The sequence below is a fragment of the Myripristis murdjan genome, chromosome 2, assembly GCF_902150065.1.
Source record: "Myripristis murdjan chromosome 2, fMyrMur1.1, whole genome shotgun sequence".
Classification (NCBI taxonomy): Eukaryota; Metazoa; Chordata; class Actinopteri; order Holocentriformes; family Holocentridae; genus Myripristis; species Myripristis murdjan.
This window is the reverse complement of record NC_043981.1, coordinates 7781619-7803510: the sequence shown is the minus strand read 5'-3', so window position 1 is coordinate 7803510 and position 21892 is coordinate 7781619. Positions and strand designations below refer to the sequence as shown.

At 39.7% G+C, this 21892-nt stretch overlaps 1 protein-coding gene and 1 long non-coding RNA gene across 11 annotated transcripts in view; one reads left to right on the top strand and one right to left on the bottom strand.

Moving 5' to 3' along the window:
- The first annotated feature begins 385 nt into the window (after positions 1 to 385).
- On the top strand, positions 386 to 21885 carry LOC115376006 (uncharacterized). The gene is made up of 3 exons (XR_003929766.1): positions 386 to 617; positions 15451 to 15458; positions 21874 to 21885. It is a non-coding gene; the product is annotated as an uncharacterized LOC115376006 (long non-coding RNA).
- The window catches only part of col18a1b (collagen type XVIII alpha 1 chain b), a 79638-nt gene continuing 63836 nt past the window's right edge, over positions 6091 to 21892 (bottom strand). For 7 of the 10 annotated variants that reach the window (XM_030075502.1, XM_030075526.1, XM_030075530.1 and 4 more), the window contains 31 exons: positions 21675 to 21758; positions 21531 to 21581; positions 21275 to 21406; positions 20753 to 20806; positions 20538 to 20582; positions 19717 to 19848; positions 18410 to 18475; positions 18282 to 18308; positions 17752 to 17850; positions 17594 to 17629; positions 17098 to 17184; positions 16860 to 16892; positions 16694 to 16729; positions 16536 to 16595; positions 16214 to 16291; positions 14612 to 14647; positions 14450 to 14503; positions 13915 to 13986; positions 13725 to 13790; positions 13476 to 13506; positions 13336 to 13389; positions 13181 to 13215; positions 12945 to 13070; positions 12097 to 12253; positions 11937 to 12001; positions 11310 to 11438; positions 11186 to 11218; positions 10612 to 11037; positions 8873 to 9070; positions 8630 to 8739; positions 6091 to 6484 (listed from right to left, as the gene is read on the bottom strand). In XM_030075502.1, the coding sequence (XP_029931362.1) occupies positions 6271 to 6484; positions 8630 to 8739; positions 8873 to 9070; positions 10612 to 11037; positions 11186 to 11218; positions 11310 to 11438; positions 11937 to 12001; positions 12097 to 12253; positions 12945 to 13070; positions 13181 to 13215; positions 13336 to 13389; positions 13476 to 13506; positions 13725 to 13790; positions 13915 to 13986; positions 14450 to 14503; positions 14612 to 14647; positions 16214 to 16291; positions 16536 to 16595; positions 16694 to 16729; positions 16860 to 16892; positions 17098 to 17184; positions 17594 to 17629; positions 17752 to 17850; positions 18282 to 18308; positions 18410 to 18475; positions 19717 to 19848; positions 20538 to 20582; positions 20753 to 20806; positions 21275 to 21406; positions 21531 to 21581; positions 21675 to 21758 (2826 nt within the window). In that variant the 3' untranslated portion in view covers positions 6091 to 6270. Of the gene's footprint in view, positions 6485 to 8124; positions 8421 to 8629; positions 8740 to 8872; positions 9071 to 10611; positions 11038 to 11185; positions 11219 to 11309; positions 11439 to 11936; positions 12002 to 12096; positions 12254 to 12944; positions 13071 to 13180; positions 13216 to 13335; positions 13390 to 13475; positions 13507 to 13724; positions 13791 to 13914; positions 13987 to 14449; positions 14504 to 14611; positions 14648 to 16213; positions 16292 to 16535; positions 16596 to 16693; positions 16730 to 16859; positions 16893 to 17097; positions 17185 to 17593; positions 17630 to 17751; positions 17851 to 18281; positions 18309 to 18409; positions 18476 to 19716; positions 19849 to 20537; positions 20583 to 20752; positions 20807 to 21274; positions 21407 to 21530; positions 21582 to 21674; positions 21759 to 21892 lie in introns of those variants that run through there. The other 3 variants (XM_030075531.1, XM_030075532.1, XM_030075518.1) reach the window with 3 other exon arrangements.

Sequence of the window (21892 nt, the reverse complement as noted above, 5' to 3'; positions counted from 1 at the left end):
CTTCCAAACTGTTGGTCCGTCTGTATTTCTGCAGAGTGGATCCAACTGCTGAAGGACTGCATCTGCACTTCCTGGCTATCTGGCGGCAGCTGTACCCTCCCTGGCTGAGAAACTTTATCTTCAGGCATGTTTCCTGCGTTAGGTTCCTTGTTTTAGCCATTTTTGTGTCTGAAGAACTTTCAAATGTGCTGGCTTTATATAGACACAAAGCTTGGCAACAAAAATTGTGTCTTTTAATAAAAAGAACGACCTTCATCACTGGTACCAAAATGACCCAATACTCAAAATTTCTTATGTATTTTTATGGAACCAATCAATTTTAAGTTTTTAATGGCTTTTTTAGGATTTGTTTAGTATTTTGGCTGTGACTGTACTAAAAGAAATTGCACTTGAAGACCTCAGAGTGATTCTTAATGCAATATTTCACAAATGCATGGGGTGTCCGAAAACTTTTTTTCCACCACTGTATATCAAACAAGGAGAAAATGGAGATTTTGGTTTGTCTGTAACACACTACAGCTGTCTTCTTTCAGTGACAGTGGGTTACCCTTTTTAAGGTTCATGATTGCTATGCGATCAGTAAAACATTGCTTTAGAATAAGCATATGCTACAGAAGGTGAACTGTTTGGGGGGCAGCATTGTGTTTGATACAGTACATTACACCGTTTTTAATTGGGGACACTCCTACCGTTTAATGTCATAGCTTAATGTTTGTATATGAAAAAAACAGCCCTGAATTTTAACCATATCAGTATGTCATTTTTTTACTTTAAAAAATTTCTTTGTACATTTACATAGGAAATTGTTTTTTTCCTCTTCACATTAGTATAAAGTTGGATTATACAGCACTTTGAGATCTTTTCCCCCATCATTTATGTCAGATCAGTATTTGAGGTTATTAACTGCACATTTGGCAGTATGTTATATACTGTGATTTTTATCTCTAGAATGATTTTTTATTGTCACAAATACAGTTAAATTGCCTTTGTTTTCTTATTAAATCCAGCTGTAATGATTACTTGAATTTTTGAAATTGTCTGTTTTATCTAACAGATTAAGCTATCAAGCTTGTGTTGCTAAAGAGAAAGCATATGGAATATGTTTATACACAGTTTTTACACAGGCATGCCATATTTGTTAATATCTCAATTGACCATTTTATTACAAATACCCATGAACGCAAAAACACAAAAACAAAGAAACAATCATAGGAAAAAACGTGACATTTTCTAGGGTTGGGATTTTGTGGCATGTAGGCCACTCAAAACTATAACAATACCTGGGCACTGATTCTGTTATAGTATTGTGATTTGATATTGATTTATTGCATTTTTTTTTTTTATTTCCTCTGGTTTGTGGTTGTAAAGTTTCATGAGGCTGTGATTATCCTTGAGGTCACTAATAGGTCATTTTATACGGTGACGTCGATTTAAAAAAAAATGATCTTACTACAGTGAAATTGCTCCTATGGGGGCTAACATCATCAAACATGAATCAAACCCAATTTATGCAACTCCAAGACTGCTCAGGCCCCAGTCTGCACAAATACACCATTTTACAACACGCCCACAGAACACATTTGGGCTGCATGGTTTGTGGGCCAAACTGCATGGATTAGCATGAGATGGGCGTGTCTGGAAAGAGGAGACCTGTGGCTGCCCAGAGAACCCATTTTCATTCAGAGATCTGGAGGTCAGAGGTCAAGGGACCTTGCTGAAAATGACCAAGCATGACATGCTTGGTACCAATGGATTGCTTATCACAGGTGTCAAACTCGTGCCATGGAGGGCCAAGAGGCTGCAGGTTTTCATTCCAACCAACAACTCCAGCAGGTGATTTCACTGATTAGTTAGTCCCGCCTCTCTGTTTGGAGGTAGGGTGATCAGAGAAATCACCTGGTGGAGTTTTTGGTTGGAATGAAAACCTGCAGCCTCTTGGCCCTCCATGGCACGAGTTTGACACCCCTGGTAAGTCATCTACTTTCATATGATATGATACCAATATCTTTACTTGAAATCAATCACCAGTAATGAAATCGGTAATAAAAGAAATTGATTTAAAAAAAAATAGAAATCGCAATACTTATGTGAATTGATTTTTTTTTTTTCCCCCCACCCCTAATATTTTCTGTTAGACCTTAATTTTCTGACGTTTACATGAATTAAGACGCAGCCTATCAGGATGCACCAGGCACCAGTATTGCAGCTAAGTTGTTAACTGTGGCTTTTAGCTTTGGCTGTCCTGCCAGCCACTTTGGAAGGTAACCAGCAATCATTTGGGCACTTGTACCAAAAACATGGAGGTCATTTTTTTTGGTTCAAAGCACAGCTGTGAGAATGCGTAGTTTTAGTTTTATAAAAATTCCAAGAAGCTCTTAACAGAATGTAGAAATACATTATTACTTGATGTAGCTGATTCAGGGGGTGTATTTGCATATATTATTCAGAAAGTCAAGTAGCTATCATGAAATACAATTTTGCAAAATTACCGTTTTCTCAGAGTTCATACAGTGTATGTTCTGCTAGGTGCGTTAACTGATTTTTGAGTTCATGATTATCATTGAGATTATATTTGAATTGATTTATTTAGATTGGAATAATTGCTGGGGAATGAATAACTGTGAACTTCAATGCTGTATGGAAAACAACACTGTCTTCATTAACGTTATCACATTTATTTTTTATTTACAAATAAATCAGATTTGGTGGGGAAAAAGTTTGTGCTGAAGTCTGATTTTTCACTTGGTCCTGATTGGTGATTTCTGATGTTGGCCCATGAGCAGCTGCACTGGGACAGTTGAAAGTGGTGTATGCCTTGCTTAAGGGCATGTTGGTGGCAGTTCTTGATGGAGGAGATCAAGGCCTCACACCTAGCACCAAGTGGTGCAAAGCGTGATGCAGGTGTCTTAGCTAGTTACCAACCGGCATAGCTGTCACCCTCCTGTCTAGCACTCGCGTTGTGTAAATTGCTATTTACAATAAATTGCTTGTGCCCATCTGTGCACTCATGGGAGTGCTGGTCCTAAAATGAGGTGTGGTTAGGCGCACTGTTATGTTGAGGTAGTTGAAAGCAATAGCACGAAAACCCAGGTCTGAAGTCAGTGGCACAGTTTTCACCATGCCCCTACTGCAACCACCCTTTTTTTCACTATTAAAATAGAAAAAGTGGATTTGGACACTAAATGCACTATGCTCTTGATCCTGTTCGCTTAGAGTGTTAAAATAGAGTACTATTCACTTTCCTCAGTCAGATTTACCTGTCAATTTGGGATTTTAGCTTCCACCTTTACAGAACATAATAAGCAAAGTACTAACTACAAATCTCATTTTCAATAAAGGCACAACACCAAAAACTAAGGATGTATTGAGTTTTCCACACAGGTTTATTCAATAAGATGCAGCATTTATGAACATCACAATCAGAAAAATAGATTATAATCTCGAGGAGTTAATACAAATCTTACTGCATCTGGTATGGCTCCGCTAGTACATAAGAGTGTCATTCTACGCCCCCCTTTCAACAGAAAATGATGAATGACACTCAAGTTTGACACCAGTGTCCATATCATCTCCACTGGCAAAACACCTGTAGCCCAGTGACAGTGCAGTGCATTTACTGTTGTGGATACAAACGTCCTGTGATAAAAAGTAAAAAGTAGCAAAAAAAAAAACAATAATTTGAAACAGTGCATGGACAAAAATGCATACAGTATATGGCTGATTCCTTATTGGATATCTGTATACAAATTCAATTTGTTAACATATTGTTTGCATTCCGGAAATTTGTCAGAATTTCAATACACATGACAAATCCCTGTGCAAAGCTTTCATATTTACTGTATGTGACAGTTTTAGCATTTGTGAAAACAATCACTACACACAGTAAGGTTTAATAAAACATTAAAATGCATGGTTAATAAAAAATAAATATCCCTTAGTTACTGCTAAAAACATGTTTTTAAAATATCTTCCCTTGTATGACAATGGCACAATGAAAAAGCTGTTATTCAAGTGCTATGGGTTACAGATTACAACAGTTTAAAAATAAAAATAAAAAACAACCGCACATTGCATTGACAATAATTCAACGTTTACCTGGCGCAAAAAGTTGCACTGTTTTTGTTGATGATTACATAGGATCTTATAGACTGAACATTACAGTGAGCACAGCGTCAAAATGTAACATGATAACTAAAGGTCCAATTTTACTGACAATTTTGCACACAATATTGACTTTATAAAATAACGTGGATATCATATTTAAGAGATTGGAAATCTACGTGCAACACATTATTGCTGTGGTTAAGACTTTGTGCTTGGGTATGCATGTGAATATGTGCATGACAGTTGTTTGGTCAGCTGCAGTCATTGCTCACAACATGAATGGAAATGTGTAGGGTGTTACTTGAGTTTGTAGTTTTTTCTGTCTTTTTCTGTTTTTGTTCCACAGTTCTTGGTGGGGATTCAGTTGTTTATCAGGACATATTTCTACAGCTGAGCACAGTGGTACTTCCCCTCCCTCTGAGACGCATGACGTTGATCTAGCCCATAACAGCTTAGACCTCGGTTTTGTTGATGTTGTGGAGAGGAAAGCAAATAGAGGCTTGGCTGCTGCATCAGGAATCTTGCAACCATGTCTGGTGCCATTATGGAGGTCCAGTGGAGAATTAGTGTGTGCAGTTAATAGCTAAATACTTGATGATCTGGCTAGAAGAACAGAGAAAAATGACAGGTTGTTGTGGCTAGTTCCATTCAGTAACACCATGATTAAAGCAGTGTGATGTGTTTATTTACAAATTTGGTTATCACCAGTGCAGAGCCTGTTTAAATGTGGAAAAATGTTAGAATATGTGTGTTTTGGGTGAAGAAGCTCATATGAGAATATTATGGTTTCAATGCAACATTTAATGTGTATGGATAAGACCCAGATTTGACATACCTCAATCGTCCAACCTGAGGTAATACTATTCCCCACAGCGAGCTAGTTACCACTATATTGTTTAGGTGTAGCCTGCACTTGGTCATGGTGAAACATTTCTGCTCCTTATCTTTACTGATTTCATTGTTGCACATTTGTTATGGCAACACTGATTAATTACTTTGGTGTTACTGATTTTTATCATTTTTAATTTACAATACCTCAGTCAGCATTTTATTTAGCTGATAATATACTTTTTATTTTATCAGTTGTGACACACCTTGTAATGTCGGTTTAGGTAAAAGCGCTATAGACTATCATTGATACATTTCTGAGCTATCACCACTGGCAATGGTTTATAGATCTATGTGATGAATTAAATTATATGGACGGTGTAAAGCGTTGCACAGCTGTGTGTAACGATAGCTGATGAAACACAACACACTCGCTGCAATGGCACTTTTTATTACCCGTTTGTTTACTTGACACGTGTAAAGACTGGATATGAAAACAGCTGGTTGTGTCCTCATATGTTTATGGCTTATAGTGGGAATGGAAAACAGGCTCATGCAAACTCTGCCCACAGTTCATCAGTAACTGAGTTTTATTTTATAACATGTATGCTCAGCTTTATGATAATCTGATGAAAAGAATGCTTATGCCTCTTTCTGGCTTTGTGTGTGTACACAGTTTTAGTCATGAGTCTACACAGACGCGCACACATTGTTGCATGTAATATTTCTGTAGTATTCCTTTAGTAACTCAGTTGAGCTTAGGGAAAAGAGATTGTGAATTTAGGCTTATGTAGGTCTAAGCAGTTTAACCTTTTACACGCTGAGAATTGTGAAAATCGTTTTTTTATTACAGAAGGCCTATAGTTTACAATAACTGATAGTGTAATAGTGTGTTGGTGTTTGCGCAGAAATATACTTCTGTCTTGCGAGTCTTTCAAAACTGCAGATAAGAAATACAATCAGCCACTCCTGAGGACTCGAGGACCTCCAATATGGCCACCAGAGGGTGTCTGAAGCATCGCGATGGGTGAGTCTAATAAGTTATAATGATTTGTTCTGTTAGACCTGAACCTAGGACACTGTTTATGTTCAACCTCTGGGAAAATCTTGTTGTAAAGCACCATACAAGAGGGACCATCAAAAATAAAGTAATCATTATTAATATTAAAAACACAACTTTTATTTACAAAGCACCACATACTGTGCATAGAAAAATGCATATTTTTGTATGTGCAACTATGATGTTGGCATGATGGACAGCTTGAAATTGGAGCTACCCTTTTGTCCAGCTGATGCAGCAGTGTGTGGTGAGTGTGTTTCTGTGTGTACAGGTGATGTCTATCTCTTGGACTGGCCGATGTAGCTGTTCTCGATACACAGCACAGCGTAGGAGCTGGAGCAGCTGCTGGAGCTTTGCTGCAGCAGATTGCCACTCTGCAGAGGGGAAGCCATGCCAGTCAGCGCCCTGTCACCCACACGCCATGTCTCACAGTAGTTGTCCACTTGCCGCTGTCCTGCGCTGGTTGACCCGTGCCACATCATCTTTTCTGGCCTGGGAAATGGACAGAATAATAAAAAGGGTGAGTGCAAAATACCACCTTTGCAGTTAATCTACTTGAGTTTTAGTGACATCTGTGATCGTAGTTGTATTCCTGCATGTTAGTAGTTTCATGCCAAGGCTGATACCAAGGTAGTGTAGATTGTAAAGACTAGTTCAGGGGTAGGCAACCATGTACCACAGTGAGCCGAGAGGCTGCAGGTTTTTATTCAAACCAAAAACTCCACCAGGTGATGTCACTGATCAGTTCCTCCTCTTTGCTTGAAGGGGAGGTGATCAGTGAAATCACCTGGTGGAGTTTTTGGTTGGAATTAAAACCTGCAGCCTCACTATGGCACATGGTTGCCTACCCCTAGACTAGTTGAATCGAGGTCAGCTGAACTTGTTTGTAGATTCTCCAAGACATTGAGAACTGAAGACTTCTTCAGTTCTGACAGACTGGCAGGGAGTCCCGGGTATTTAACCTTTGTGGAGATGTTATCCAGGTTGTTGGCTCATTAGTGCTCCTCCCTGTTGGGACAACTGTCCTAAGTGTCACCTGACTCCAGGAGTAAGTGGTGGTTGTCATAACTCCCTGGGAAGGGATGATAGGACAGCATTGTGGGTTGAAGATAAATGGTGTCTGAGATCTCCTCCTCTGTTTTAGCAATAGTTTCTTTACATAGATAGGTTCCTTCACTCCCCTTTCAAACCATCTGCCCCTGCTATCCAAAATATTAATGTTATGGTCCTCAAAGGAGTGTCCCTTTTCTTTCAGGTGCATGCAAACTGCTCAGTCAGTCCTGCTGTGTTGAGCATGTGTTTGTTTAATGGTTATTTAGTTTTGCTGAGATACAGATCTGCGCATACACTAGATCAGTGGTTCCCAACCCAGTCCTCAAGGACCCCTTGCCCTGCAGATTTGTTTCAGCTCTACTCTTTCACACCTGATCAATTTAATGGCTACATGGTGATTGGTGAAACAGATCTACCCGAACAGTTCATGCATGAAGGTGCATGGGCCTTAATTGGGTCAGGTGTGCAAGAGTAGAGCTGGAACAAAAACCTGCAGGACGGGGGCTTTGAGGACTGTCTTGGGAACCACTGCACTAGATTGTTCTTTCGTTTAGGTATGCGGCCTTTTAGGTGGACCAGTTTCTGTCTTAATGTGTTGTGGGATTTGAAAAACATCAGAATGCAGTGCTTGTTGAAAAACCTCCTGAGTTTCTCAGATACCCCAGACACTTATGGGATCTCAATGTTGTTGCGTGTATTCTTCCTGGATCTTGTGGCTGTTTTCACAAAGGTTCAGGTGTTGTGCATTGTTTGTCACATTATCAGCTTAATTGTTTTCTGGGGGGAAAAGGAGCACAAACGCCTGAAGAAAGCACTTAAAGCTTGTGGATACCCTAACTGGATCTTTGTGAAAACAGCCACAAGATCCAGGAAGAATCTGAGAAACTCAGGAGGATTTTCAACACACACCACATCCCGATGTTTTTAAAACTCAGCAACACATAAAGACAGAAACTGGTCCAACCAAACACAAGAAGAGCAATCTAGTGTATTCAGTCCAGACCAGATTTGTGTGTCGGCAACACTATACAACCACATGGCTCAACACAGCAGGACCAACTCCACAGGTCAAGGCTCAGCAGTTTACTTGCACAAAAGGGACACTCCTTGGAGGACTACAACATTCATATCTTGGAAAGGGGAGGACAGATGGTTTGAAAGAGGGGTGAAGGAGGCCATTTATGTTAAGACAAAGAAACTATCTCTCAACACAGGAAGTAGATCTCATACACCATCTGTCTTCAACCCACAATGCTGTCCTGTCATTTCCTTCCCAGGAAGTTGAAGCATTGGTTCCTGAAGTCAGGTGACGGTCATCACAACAGGGAGGAGCACTCATGAGCCAGCAACCTGGATAAAATCCCCACCAGTCTGTCTGAATTGAAGAAGATTCTTGGATGAGAAATGAAATATCTTTGAGAATGTACAAAAAAATCCAGTTGACCTTGATTTAGCTCAATGTGGATAACCATGACCTGGAAGACTGATAACCTCCACAGACTGTATAAGCTGTGTTTGATCTCCATGATAGTGTTATTTTGGCATTTTGTTGAAGTCACTTAGGACATATGATCTTTGGCTTACCATGCATTGTCACTGAGGATGTTCTTGCCTTCGAAGGAATAGATGGGGACGTTGTCCTTCATTCTGCCGCCATTGAAGATGGCATCCCAGCTGTCAAACAGAACCTCGTCCTGAGGAAGAGAAGTGTTATCAGTTGGTGAGTGACAAGACAACAAGGCCTTGGGAATCAAATCAAGACTTGCAGCTTATACTGAGGACATTATTATTACATTTTCATTAAACATCTGATAAACCTTTGTCTACCTTCAGGTTGACTATTGGCAAACGGTCCCGGTCAATCTTGCGGACGATGCTGTGGAGATCTTGGAGCTTGGAGGACAGGAAGGCTCGGAATGTTCCCTGCATCCCAATGGCTCTGGCTTGTGTGAAGCAAAGATAATCTACCCCACGAATGCCCCGCATTGAGCCGGTTTGTGGACTGTTGAGGGCTATCAGGTGGAGCTGTGGAGGAACAGTATTTCTCAAAACATCATGCAACCAGTATATGATAACCATGAATTTAGGACTGCTATCTACACATACATAAACGTGTATATGTATGCATACACATAAATGCATACATACATAAATACTATATAATAAATATATTAAATATGTGCATACATAAATACATATAAATATACATAAATACACATTTATATATTTAAATTTTAAATATATAAATATACATGTGTATTTATGTATGCACATATTTAATATATAATAAATATATTAAATATGTGCATACATAAATGTGTATTTATATATATATAAACATGTATTATATATTTACATTTTAAATATATAAATACACGTGTATTTATATATTTACATTTTAAATATATAAATACACGTGTATTCATATATATAAATACACGTGTATTCATATATATAAATACACGTGTATTCATATATATAAATACACGTGTATTTATATATATGAATACACGTGTATTTATATATTTACATTTTAAATATATAAATACACGTGTATTTATATATATAAATACACGTGTATTTATATATTTAAAATGTAAATATATAAATACACGTGTATTTATATATATGAATACACGTGTATTCATATATATAAATACACGTGTATTCATATATATAAATACACGTGTATTTATATATTTAAAATGTAAATATATAAATACACGTGTATTCATATATATAAATACACGTGTATTTATATATATGAATACACGTGTATTTATATATATGAATACACGTGTATTTATATATATGAATACACGTGTATTTATATATTTAAAATGTAAATATATAAATACACGTGTATTCATATATTTACATTTTAAATATATAAATACACGTGTATTCATATATATAAATACACGTGTATTCATATATATAAATACACGTGTATTTATATATTTAAAATGTAAATATATAAATACACGTGTATTCATATATATAAATACACGTGTATTCATATATATGAATACACGTGTATTTATATATATGAATACACGTGTATTTATATATATGAATACACGTGTATTTATATATATGAATACACGTGTATTTATATATTTAAAATGTAAATATATAAATACACGTGTATTTATATATTTACATTTTAAATATATAAATACACGTGTATTTATATATCTAAATTTTAAATATATAAATACATGTATATTTATGTATATTTAAAATTTATACATGTAAAATTTAAATATACATAAATATACATGTATTTATATATTTAAATTTTACATATATAAATACATGTAAAATTTAAATATATTTAAATTTTACATATATAAATACATGTATATTAATTTAAATATGTAAATACACATGTATATTTATGTATATATACACACACACACACGTGTATTTATATATTTAAATTTTAAATATATAAATACACATGTGTGTATATATACATAAATATACATGTGTATTTATATATTTAAATTAATATACATGTATATATACATATACTTAAATATACACAGAGTTCTCCTTCTTACCCCTGGACCTGAGGTGTGGCGGTGAACTGGAGTCTGGGGCTCAGGGGGACTTGGCCTTCGCTGAGGGGTGACTGGGTAGACCGGGTAGACCGGGCGTTCCTGTGGATACCTGCCATCTGGCTGGTGTAACCGATCAGAGTAACTTGGATACCTTGGATCAGTAGGTGCTGGGTATCGGGGATCTGGTTGTGTCGGGTACCGGGGATCCGGTTGTGTAGGGTACCTGGGATCCGGTTGTGATGGGTACCGGGGATCAGGCTGTGATGGGTATCTAGGGTCTGTTTGCGTTGGGTAATGCGGGTCAGGTTGCGATGGATATCCAGAGTCTGGCTGAGCAGGTCTTAGAGAATCATCTCTGGTGGGGGAATGGTGATCCGGGGAATAGTGGACAACTGGTGGGGGCTCCACAGCTGCAACCTCATTACCCTTAAATTGTGAACAACAACAACAACATATTATACGTTCTTTCATACATACATATTTAACTCCAAAAGACTCCAGTTTTGGTATTTGCTACAGTAAGATTTACTGACCCTAAATGCCTAAAAAGGAATGCTTTTCTCAGAACACTCACCTCTTCACCTGGCAAAGCAATGTAGTTCCCAAGCTGAAAAGTCAAAGGGGAACACTATTATTTTGAAAAATATACAAATTTATTAAAGTCTTATCATGTCTGCTAGTTTCTGTTAATATTTCACCTGGACTTGGCGAACTCCATCTCGGACTCGTAGGTAGAGATCGGTTTGGTCTATAATGTACACCAGAGTGCCCTCGGCTTGTCGTCTGGCTGTGGCCGTCATGGTATCATAGGACCTGAACACAGTCACCTACATACACATATGTTTAGAATAATAATCTGAGCACTCTGTAAGCTAGCATGTGATAGGCAATGCCCACTAAACAAAATCAAATGTTTTACAATACTGGATGATTGAACTGGTTTTTGGCAGTTGAGGGAGCACATGTTAGTTCATTTTAAAATGCTTTTGCACATATTGTTCCTAAGCTTTACGAATGAATAAAGTTTTATGAAGAAATGGGAAATTCTGTCATTAGCTCTCTACTTTATGACATGAATTACTTAATTGCACCAATTTGTGACATTTTTGAGATGACCTTTCCCCATCAGGTGAGTTGGGGCATATGGTACAAGGTCATTTTTGTCCAACTGCTGCAATGTACAGAAGATACATTGGTGGATGGACACTGAAAACAGTGTGCACTCCCATACACTTGACAGACACCACATAAGACTGTGGACTTCAGATATAACAAATACAGCCAAGTGAAACACTGATGGTAACTTAGTCTAATGTTGAACTCACCCCTGAGGACTGTCCAGGTATTCCAGGAGCTCCAGGGGGCCCAGGGGGTCCAGGAATACTGATAGCTGGCAAATCAAAGGGTCTCATGTTCAATGAAATCAAATCAGATTGAACATAAAGACTAAACATGATCTTGAATGTGTGTGTATATGGAACTCACTTGGTGTGCCCCTGTAAGCCCCAGGCAGGGATGATCCTGGGGGTCCCGGTGGCCCTGGTGGTCCAGGATTTCCTGGTTGCCCATCATAGCCTCGTCCTGGGGGCCCAGGTGGCCCCTGGGGGCCCGGAGGGCCAATAACCGAGTCACCTCTTGGGCCCTGATGGGACAAGGATGATGACTTTTCTCAACCAAAGTGTTTTGGAATGAAATCCATAACTTACTCCACCATTAAATGTTGAATACTTCTGGGGTACTAACACTATAAGTGTATTTATGACTGATATTTACACTCAGTCACTGCTTTAGTAGGGTACACCTGTGCAATCTAATACAATCCAATACAACTATTGTGCCATAAAATTTCCTTTTCTGCTGCCTGTAAGGCTCAGTACAGGTTTTCTTTTTGTCACAGTAATAGAGGTGTTCATTCAGTTCCATGTTTGGCATTGAGCTCATAGTTTGTACTGGACTGCATTTTATTGAGGTGTTTCTAATATTTTGTCCCCCTCATGTCTATATAAACAGGGAGGACAAAAAATTAGAAACACCTCACTAAAATGAAGTCTACTGCAAGACCTCTGCAAACTACAACCTCAATTATAAACATAGAATTAAACTGACACGTTAATGTCATCTAAAACTGAACATTATAAACTTTGTTAAAAGGTAGAATTTATGGCAGAGCTGTTGCACTGAAATGCATTAGACCTCAGGTGGACCTGATAAAGTCTCCACTTGACATAAAATGTAATCTTGTAAAAGTGACTTTGCATGGCAGTAAGGATTAACCATTTCAAATCAAGTCTTCATTATTTCATTCTTCTTGGTTTATGTTTATGTGATCTTACCGGAGGTCCTGGGAGTCCTGGGGCTCCAACTCCACTTCCTCCGTAGCGGGGGTCATAATATCCTCCACCTGGCTCACCCTTCTCTCCCTTAAAGCCTGGATTGCCTTGCTCTCCTTTCAACTCATTCTGGATGGAGGAGGAGACAAGAGATGATAAAACAAGAGCCAGAACAAAACAGTAAAAGATGTGTCAACAATAATGTGATACAAATATATGATTGTAGAGTTGAGACTCACCTTGAAAGCATAAATGTCAAAGTTGGAGGAGAGACCTACAACAGAGAACACATGTTCTACTTTGAGTTCGTTTATGAGCAAAGCAAAGCAAAAAAAAACAAAAACTTTTTGAAATTGACTGTAAAGTCAGCACTTGCAAATAAATGTTGTAGTACCTGGTATGCCAGGTATCCCTGGTGCTCCTCGATCACCTTTCTCTCCTTTAGCATCTGAAACGGAGAGGATGAGCAACAACATACTGTATATTCTGCCAGTTTAAAACAATGTTACCCCCTTTTATATAAAGTTAACTTACTAGGATAGTATCGGGAGAAATCGTCAAACCCCTGAAACCAAAGAGAGGAAGATGAGTAGGTAAATTAGAAAATCACTATTTCATTGCCTTGTTTTAATGTTTCTGTTAGAATTTTGTATTTTGTGTTAAATATTCTGTTTAATTTTACTTTGAGTATATCGTAATTTCTCATCCATTAAAATTCAGTTTACATTTGCTGTTTCTATTTTGTTTATTTAGCCATCAGTAATTTGTCTTGTTTTCACTCACACTGAACCTGTCGAGGGGAACAGGAGGTCCAGGTGGTCCAGGGGGGCCTGGTGGACCTGGAGGACCCTGGGATACAAGGAATATTGATCATTGTGCAATCAGACTGATATTTTGATGAACTGATCATTCAAGGCTTTTGATGACATGACAAAGGGTTACAAGCAGCAGTGAATGTGTGTGAGAAGCTCACCGGGTATCCATATCCGGCTCCAGTGCCCGAATCTCCCTTTTCACCTTTGACGCCGTTCAGTCCAGGTCTACCCTGTAATAGAACACACATCACATTCAGACACTGCTTAATTTGCAACAACTCAATGGCCATTTCAGAGGGGATACGTAAGGTTTTTACTGCAAAACAGCACAATCAGACACTCTCTCTCTCTCAATATATATATCTATATGATTGCCTTTGACCTTCTGTCTTAAATGGTGATGTCAAGATGCTGTAAATAAAAATTTCAGACAATAAAATCCTCACAATTTTTTGAAAAATCCCACCTCTCCACCTGACCCTCCAAACTGTCTCCCTAACTGGAATTCAAACTATTGGTTTATTATACTACATACAATTATATATTACAATATTTCATGCAACTGTTCCAACCGTCTCTCAGTTGTAAGTTCTTGGATACATTGTGGGTAATATCTTTGTATGGCATACTGTGTGGCATGCACAGCACTAACATGTAGTACTCTGCACAATGAAGTAGATAAAAGCTACTCACTGGTCTTCCTGGAATACCAATCTCTCCCTTCTGGCCAGGAGGACCAAAGTGACCCTAGGGGGGAAAAGGTCCATAGAGGCTTGTTATGGTATTATATTATTAATTATGAGCAAAACATAAAAAAAAAAAAAAAAAAAAAAAAACATGGAATGTGGCACTTACTGGAGGTCCCATAGGGCCAGGAGGTCCTGCATCTCCCTGTATTAATATTTTAGGCAAAACAGTTTACAGTCAGAGCAACAACAGACTAAGTTTAAGCCTGGAGATCACCAAAATTATAAACAACAAATGTGACCACAGAATGATCATGGAAGTGTTAGAAAAAATACACTATATTACCAAAAGTATTCGCTCACCCATTCAAATGATCAGAATCAGGTGTCCTAATCACTTGGCCTGGCCACAGGTGTATAAAATCAAGCACTCAGGCATGCAGACTGTGAAACAAGACATTTGTGAAAGAATGGGCCGCTCTCAGGAGCTCAGTGAATTCCAGCGTGGAACTGTCATAGGATGCCACCTGTGCAACAAATCCAGTCGTGAAATTTCCTCGCTCCTAAATATTCCACAGTCAACTGTCAGCTCTATTATAACAAAATGGAAGCGTTTGGGAACAACAGCAACTCAGCCACGAAGTGGAAGGCCACGTAAAGTGACGGAGAGGGGTCAGCGGATGCTGAAGCGCATAGTGCAAAGAGGTCGCCGACTTTCTGCACAGTCAATTGCTACAGAGCTACAAACTTCATGTGACCTTCAGATTAGCCCAAGTACAGTACGCAGAGAGCTTCATGGAATGGGTTTCCATGGCTGAGCAGCTGCAGCCAAGCCACACATCACCAAGTGCAATGCAAAGCGTCGGATGCAATGGTGTAAAGCACGCCGCCACTGGCCTCTAGAGCAGTGGAGACGCGTTCTCTGGAGTGATGAATCACGCTTTTCCATCTGGCAATCTGATGGACGAGTCTGGGTTTGGAGGTTGCCAGGAGAACGGTACATTTCAGACTGCATTGTGCCGACTGTGAAATTTGGTGGAGGAGGAATTATGGTGTGGGGTTGTTTTTCAGGAGCTGGGCTTGGCCCCTTAGTTCCAGTGAAAGGAACTTTGAATGCTTCAGGATACCAAAACATTTTGGACAATTCCATGCTCCCAACCTTGTGGGAACAGTTTGGAGCGGGCCCCTTCCTCTTCCAACATGACTGTGCACCAGTGCACAAAGCAAGGTCCATAAAGACATGGATGACAGAGTCTGGTGTGGATGAACTTGACTGGCCTGCACAGAGTCCTGACCTGAACCCGATAGAACACCTTTGGGATGAATTAGAGCGGAGACTGAGAGCCAGGCCTTCTCGACCAACATCAGTGTGTGACCTCACCAATGCGCTTTTGAAAGAATGGTCAAAAATTCCTATAAACACTCTCCTCAACCTTGTGGACAGTCTTCCCAGAAGAGTTGAAGCTGTAATAGCTGCAAAAGGTGGACCGACATCATATTGAACTCTATGGGTTAGGAATGGGATGGCACTTCAGTTCATAGTATGAGTAAAGGCAGGTGAGCGAATACTTTTGGTAATATAGTGTATATAAAACAAGCACAAAGCAAACAAAATGTGTGTTTTGTTTTTTTTTGTTTGTTTTTTGGAGAGTCAGTGGATGAGAGGGGATCTGGGGGATGCTGTGCTATTTGAGGTTGATGTAAAAATGAATTGGTGAATGCATCTTAATGTCAGGTGATCTGGTTACTAAGCAGGGGTTCAGCTCTTTACCGGCGCTCCTCCCAGGCCTCCCAGGTACAGAGGTCGCCCATCGGGGCCCATGATGATACCAGGCTCTCCTTTCTGTCCCTGAACAACAAAACATGAAAAGTTAGCATATTTGAAGAGACTTACACCCCAAACATATCACAAAAATGTGGATGGAAGATTAACATATAATCAGTATACAAAGTTATACAGCTATGGCTTCGAATACAGCTGACTGTTAAGATAAATATATCTCTGCAATGCACTGATAGAATGATGAGCAAAACAAAATGACTATGTGCTTTTAGTGTGAAATTCACAATTAAAGAAACTTGGATTATTCTACCTTCGGTGCATCTCCTGGAGGTCCAGCTTCCCCTTTGTCACCCTTCGGTCCCATTGGTCCCTAAATCAACAGACACACAACATGTTTAGTTCCCCACCAGTGTTTTAGTTCTGGCTGGATTTCTTAAAAATTAATGTGTTGATGAAGGTGATACACACCGGGAATCCTGCTCGACCTGGGATACCAGTGTTTCCCTGGATGAGAGAAAATAATACTACATTAAAATAATGAAATAAACCTTCTGTGCATATCCTACAATCACTTCTGGCAGTGTGAGGTTTATGGTGAGATCGGTTAGGGGGACCAAAGGGTGTGTTCACTCACCTGCCACCCTTCGTTCCAAAAAACGTCGTTATACTACAGCAAGACAAAGTTAGGTCAGTTAGTAGGGACGTGAGTCAATCATCGAGCAAGTCAGTGATTGTTAGTGAAAAGTCGCATAACCAAAATGAAAATTTTAATTTAGTGAGCGACTGAGTGAGTGGTGGAGTTACACTGGCAGGCTGGTATGTGGGTTACTATCTATCAGTGTGTGTAGGATTGGTGCACTTCTGTGACTCACGTCGCCTGTCGGCTGGTAGACGGTCTGTCCTGGAGGCCCGGGAGGACCTGGAGGTCCTGGTGGCCCGCCGTCCCGTCCTGGCAAACCCTATGTCACAAATGGAAACAAGATCAACCAAAGGTGAACAAACAGAAAAATGATCAAATGCCCAAAATGCAAAATAAAATGTCTCTCCACAAGTCATTTAATCAAGGACTGACTCTTACATGTTTTCTATAGCAACTAAAAAAAAATCTTCTAATGGGGTGATAGTTCTTATTTCCAGGGCAAGTAAACTATGTTAAATCAGGTGTAATGTTCAAATGGAAGGGACTTTAGAACTGAATGTGAGACAAGATTTGTTAAGATGGACATTTGTTGCAGTGTAAGGATTATATGATAAGATGAAGACTGTCACAGCTGTTTTGCCACCACAAATTCACCGTCCACTTTATTGCTTTGACCTTGTGCTTTAAAGCAAGAAAAACAAAGAAACAAACAAGCAAAATAGCCTCACCATCTCTCCTCTCTCTCCTCTGTCTCCCTTTTCACCCTAAAAAACAACATGAGACATTTTCAGTGCCATCAAGAGACTGAATGTGGTGTATTATTGCCGGACAACAGTTAATAGTAAAATGGTGCATCAAATATGATATGTAACATCCAGAGTCCTACCCGTTTTCCTGGGAATCCGTCCACACCTGGTGGCCCAGGTGGGCCGCTGGTTCCATCTGCTCCTTTCTGTCCCGGGATGCCTGGAAACCCTGGCTTTCCCTAAAGAAACATGATAATAAAAATTACTGAAATTACTTAATATAATTACTTTACAATAATGAGAATTATTCTCTATGACAGAGTAGCAAACAAAAAATAATTAATCAAAATTCTCCATTCTCACTCAAAAATGTCCTATGATTTATAGTTATAGTTGCATTTATATATTCATTCATTTGATTAATTTTATATCAGTCTGAGAAGGCCGGTAAACGGAGTATCCAACATTCCTGATTATACTACTACTGCTACCCCTACTGCCATTACTACTACTGTAATAATAAGAATAAACTATATTTGATTTTCAACAAAGCTTAAGTTAACAAAATCATATTGATAATACCATCAGTGTTACAACAAAAATAAGATTCATGCAGCCACTTCAGAACATAAAACATAACGTCTCTCTTTTTGGCAGAAACAACACTTACTGGTAAACCTGCGATACCAGGTGGACCCTGCAAAACACAACACAAGTCAGCATGAGGTGGTGCATCTATTGTAGTGCCAAGAGTCAAACTGTCTCCTGAGGCTGAGAGGCTGGCAGCTGACTGGGTACCTGCGGTCCTGGTGGGCCTCTGAGTCCAGGCAGGCCGTTCGTCACTGCAGGATCCTCGTCGTCACCCTGTGGAGGAGCGGAGCGGAGAGGTTGTAAAAGCCTCCCTGCAAACCCACCATCCACCCAGACGGCTAAAGCTCCATGTGCACAGTCATTTCTAAAGGTGCACTCGCCCACAGTTTGAGGGAAAAGTTTCCTTTGCAGCATTTTTGGTTCAATTTGGTTAGTTCAGGCTCATGGAGTCCAATTGCCCAAATGAACAAGAGCACGGCTTGTAAACAGAAGTCACATGGACTCACAAGTATCTCATTTTTTTGACAGCGTTCTGGTAACTCAGTTAATTACAATGATTAGTTTAGATTAGATTAGATTAGATTATGGCAGCAGGGAGAACTCAAAACAATTATGATTTCAGTCCCTGTAATCTAAGCCCAGCATGATGCATTTCTCTGTGCTATTAACCACAATTTACTTTGGTGTTCGTGTTGATTAAAGCCCCTACATGCCTCCCATTCCAAAAGATAAAGGAACTTAACTGAGCAATCCTATTGAGGTATTACAACTACAAAGCCATTCAAATCAAGAACAATCCACCTGTTTTTTTGGGGGGTTTTTTCACCCAGAAGTCAACACCGCTTCTTCCCGAGATTACAAGGTGGTTAGGTCACTGAACTTTACCAGCACTGTCACTCAGTGGCAAGAGTGATGGGCTTTGTAAGAGTGATAATAATTTAGAAGCCATTAGGTGACAGTATACACAAGAGAGCAATGAAATCTATAGAAAAAGAGCATATGGAGTGGGAATGGGAAATTTCCCTCTTTACTTTCTACCTCTATCATCATGTATGAGTGTCAGCACTGTCTCACCAGTTCTATAGGCCAAATCATCTTATTTAACGGTGAAACTGTCATTTATGATCTTCAGGAGGTTCAGAATGAGAGGACAGTTAGTTGTAACAATAGAAACTTTATTGCTCCACTGCTCCATAACAGCAAACATGACAACACACCAGCATGTGGCTGAATATGGCAGAGTCTATGACAAAGGAGTCACACTACGTGGATTAAAACAGCTCATTCTAAACTGATCAAAGACTTTGAATCCTCATCTAACATGTATGGTACTTTTAAGGTCTGAAAAGGCTTGGTAATCCTTGAGCATTTCATTCAGTGTAATATTCATTTCACCCTGCATTTTGGATCATTTAGTCTTGTCTACATTTTCACTTTGAACCACATCGCAGGTTGCTGGGAAGAGGATTGAACATGCTTGATATGGGTGTGTCCTGTGTTTAACCTGTACTCACATAGCCAACACGATATGGCGGTCCTGGTGGCCCAGGGGGTCCTGGGGGCCCAACAGGTCCCATGGGACCTGGAAGCCCTGCAAGCCCACCCTCCCCTGGCTGACCTGGCAGTCCTGGTGTACCCTGGGCACCCTGAGGTGAGGAGGAAAAGCATGTGGGTGCTGCATGTGGAACTGTGTCTTTTAAAATAGCCTCTTAAAAAGGAAGTGTTTGCAGTGTTCTATTACCACTGTTGCCATCCTTTTAAACAGAGTGCATAAAACTGGTGTTAGTAGAGCATCAAAAGACCTTCGATGTTGCAGCACTGAAGCAGGATGAGAGAGGAAATTGGGTGAGGGAAAGCCTGAAGGCAAACATATCACACGCCACAGATGTACACAGACGTAGTGAGCCAAAAGTTAAGAGTTAAAAGAGCTCTCTGCTAGTAATCGATAAAAACACACAGGAAGGGGATGGTGAGAAGCAGCTGGTGATTCAGTCAAACCATCGATGTCTGAAGGGGTTTAAGAGGGGTTAAAAGCGATTCGCCCTGGGCTGCTCAAACTTGCAAAACAGAATCACCAAAGCAGAGACCCAGTACCTGCGACCCGTTACACACTGGAGAGGAAGGAGTAAAGTAAGACAGCAGCCCGGTGAAAAAACTGGAGCCCTGCGAGTCTTGCTAGAGAACAGCAAATACGAAGGAGAAAATCTGTGTTTAACCAGCCACAGAAGTCATTTTCACATCAATTAAGTGAACAAAACTAGATTCAGGAAACACTGTAGCTTTCAGTTTTAAGTAAGGCTTACACTGACGGGTTGGAGAAAATCAAATAACTCACCTTTTCCCCAGCTGCTCCTGGAAGACCAAGATCACCACAGTCACCCTGGAGAAATGAAAGAGTTTCTCATGAGGAAAACACGTTTTCTCATTATCTTTATCTCTATAGGACTGACAAGCAAGACCAAGCAGGAAGTTGCTGGGTATATTGAAAAAGCACAATCAGATCAACCTTTATTAAAGTGATCAAGCATCAAGGCCAAAGTGTACTCTCACCTTCTGGCCTATGAGTCCAGGCTGCCCTGGGAGGCCCGGGGGACCAGGAGGCCCCTAAAACAGAAAACAGATTTATTCAGATCAGATTATCAGTGAGACAGTCTCTTACACACTTTCACCTCATTTCAGTTAGCAAGCTGTTTAAGGCAGGTAAGAAAGTAGCGCAGAATGCTCTTCAAAATGGGAAGAGCATCAGTGAAAAGGTGCCTGAGAGTTTTGAAGTTGTTCAGATGATTATCATGTAAATGATTTGTGGTATTTTACTCTACTTCACTGAATTTGACATTTTTGTGCTCTAAGGTAAATGCATTTTATTACATTACGGAATGTAACTGTCACATAAAATTAAGAATTGCAGTCTTTTGTATGCTTTGTTTAAATGGTGACACAATTGTGTTCACATTGTGACAATATCAAACTGGATGCCACTTAGTGAATCCAATCCTCATATATATGAATTGCACTGTTACAAGTGCAATATTATGAGACAATCTCAAAACAAAACAAAGTAGAGATACTTACTGGTAGACCGGGGGCTCCATCTTGTCCTGGTGGTCCAGGAGGTCCGAAGGCTACTGGACCATTGGTTCCCAGCGCCACTGATCTACCAGGGGGCCCAGGGGGGCCAGGAGGTCCCGGGGGACCAGGGATACCCTAGACAACCACAAACAACATAATCAGCTTGTACAAAATGAATCAGTCCTTCAATTTTTATTTTTTGGTGTATTTTTCTTTTTACCTTCAAAACAATAGCAGATTTTTAAAAAAACCAACATACCCGGATTTTGTCCAAATCTGGGAGGCCGGAGCCCTCCATGTCAAAAAATGTCTAAAAAAACATAAACAAAATTAAGTGACACATGTGCCTTAAAAAAAAAACATCAAGAGCTGAAAGAAGAGTGTGTTTGAAGAGTGGACGTACTGGGCGGTCACCAGTAGCAGGTCCAGGAGGTCCAGGTGGGCCTGGGGGGCCCCGGGGGCCTGGGTGACCCTCTCCACGCTCACCCTGGAAAAATTAAGAGAACAAATTATCATCCTGCACAAATTGTTCTGATATAACAAAAAATAATGATTTTCATTCTTTAATGGGCTTTTCTTCTTAAGATAATTTAATTTCTGAGTTGTTGTTTTGCATCTTAC